This window comes from Eurypyga helias, unplaced genomic scaffold, assembly GCF_000690775.1.
Source record: "Eurypyga helias isolate BGI_N326 unplaced genomic scaffold, ASM69077v1 scaffold6626, whole genome shotgun sequence".
NCBI lineage: Eukaryota > Metazoa > Chordata > Aves > Eurypygiformes > Eurypygidae > Eurypyga > Eurypyga helias.
This window is the reverse complement of record NW_010258480.1, coordinates 66706-68143: the sequence shown is the minus strand read 5'-3', so window position 1 is coordinate 68143 and position 1438 is coordinate 66706. Positions and strand designations below refer to the sequence as shown.

The 1438-nt window shown below is 49.6% G+C and overlaps 1 protein-coding gene across 1 annotated transcript in view; it reads left to right on the top strand.

Annotated features, from left to right (window-relative positions):
* Nucleotides 1-104: 104 nt before the first annotated feature.
* The window catches only part of CFAP46 (cilia and flagella associated protein 46), a gene marked incomplete at its 3' end in the record, with an annotated part of 67348 nt that continues 66014 nt past the window's right edge, over nucleotides 105-1438 (top strand). The window contains 2 exon segments of the mRNA XM_010154339.1: nucleotides 105-147; nucleotides 693-817. Coding sequence (XP_010152641.1) covers nucleotides 105-147; nucleotides 693-817 — 168 coding nt within the window.

Sequence of the window (1438 nt, the reverse complement as noted above, 5' to 3'; positions counted from 1 at the left end):
GGCTCATCGGAAACCGCCCCCAAAGCGGCGTGCTCGTCTCGTAGAGCCGCCTCACGGCCCTCGCGGCGAAGCCTGGCCCGCAGCGGCGAAGGGCGGCGGGAGCCATGGACCTCGCCGTCATGTTGCTCGCGGCAGAGAGCCGCCGAGGTGAGAGGATGTCGGACGGCAGCCAGGTCCTGCCCCTCTGAAAATAAGGAAAATAAAAATGGGGCTTCAAACGCGAGAACTGCTTGGTTTGGGTGTAGTTTGTGTCTGAACGTGTGGAAAACGTGTTCATTCTGGCTGCCTTAAATGTGCTTCTTGGCCATGACAACAAGTACCTGCCACAGTGACCCTCATGTAATTGGGTTTTCTTCCGGTCACGCTTACCTCCTGTAAAGCTTTCAGGATCGAATCTTGAATTTCTGTGTCGGCACAACGTGGGGATCGGGGATCAGGCCTCAGAGTAGCTCACGTTCTTGTGTGGTCACAGCAGTGATTCTCTCTAGCAAGAGCTGTTAGTGCTGCATCTTTCAGCTGTGGATGACTCTGAGCAGCACTGGTTTGACATTATTTGCCTTACGTTTTCATAATTTATTTGTGTAAAGGACACACAGGTTGCCACGTACTGGGTTTGGAACAGTGCAATCATGTCTGAGTTCATCTTGAAGCATGAATTATCTGTTACATTCTTTATTCCTTCTTTATTTCAGATGCTCAGGCTTTAAAGAATGCCTATGAGCTGATCAAATCAGCCAGTCAAGGGAAGTCTGCACTCGACTCGTCAGATCACTTCAGCACTGACTTATATGTTTTATGTGCTGAACAAGCGCTTCAGGTCTGTAATTTAGGTATTTTATGAATAAAAACATTTATATCACATGTTCTATTTACAGTTTTTTAAGTTACTACTTTAAAATATTTCCAGAAGTACCTGTGAAAAATAGCACACTTCTGGTTTGTGAGAGCAGTTGTTTAAACATGCATTTTCAGTTTGAATTTGGCTTCTAAATTACCACTTTTTTATAATCAGTTCAAAAACTGTGTTTTGTGCAGGTCACAATTAGACCAAGATATGTGTATTGGGGTTGCAGGGCAAGGGTTTGGTAGCGGAGGGCGACAGGGGCAGCTTCTGTGAGAAGGTGCTGGAAGCCCACCCCTGTGCCCAAGAGAGCTGATGCCAGTGGCCCTGAGACAGACCCCACTGCTGGCCAAAGCCAAGCCCATCAGTGGTGGTAATGGTGCCTCTGGGATAACAGGTTTGAGGAGGGGAAAAGAAACCTGCACAACCCCAGCAACTGCAGCGGGAGAGAGGGGTGAGGATGTGTGAGAGATTTGAACCCTGCAGCCCCTGGTCAGTGGAGAAGGGGGGCAGGAGGTGCTCCAGGCACTGGAACAGAGGTTCCCGGCAGCCTGTGGTGCAGCCCATGGTGAGGGCGACTGTGCCTTGCCGCCATGG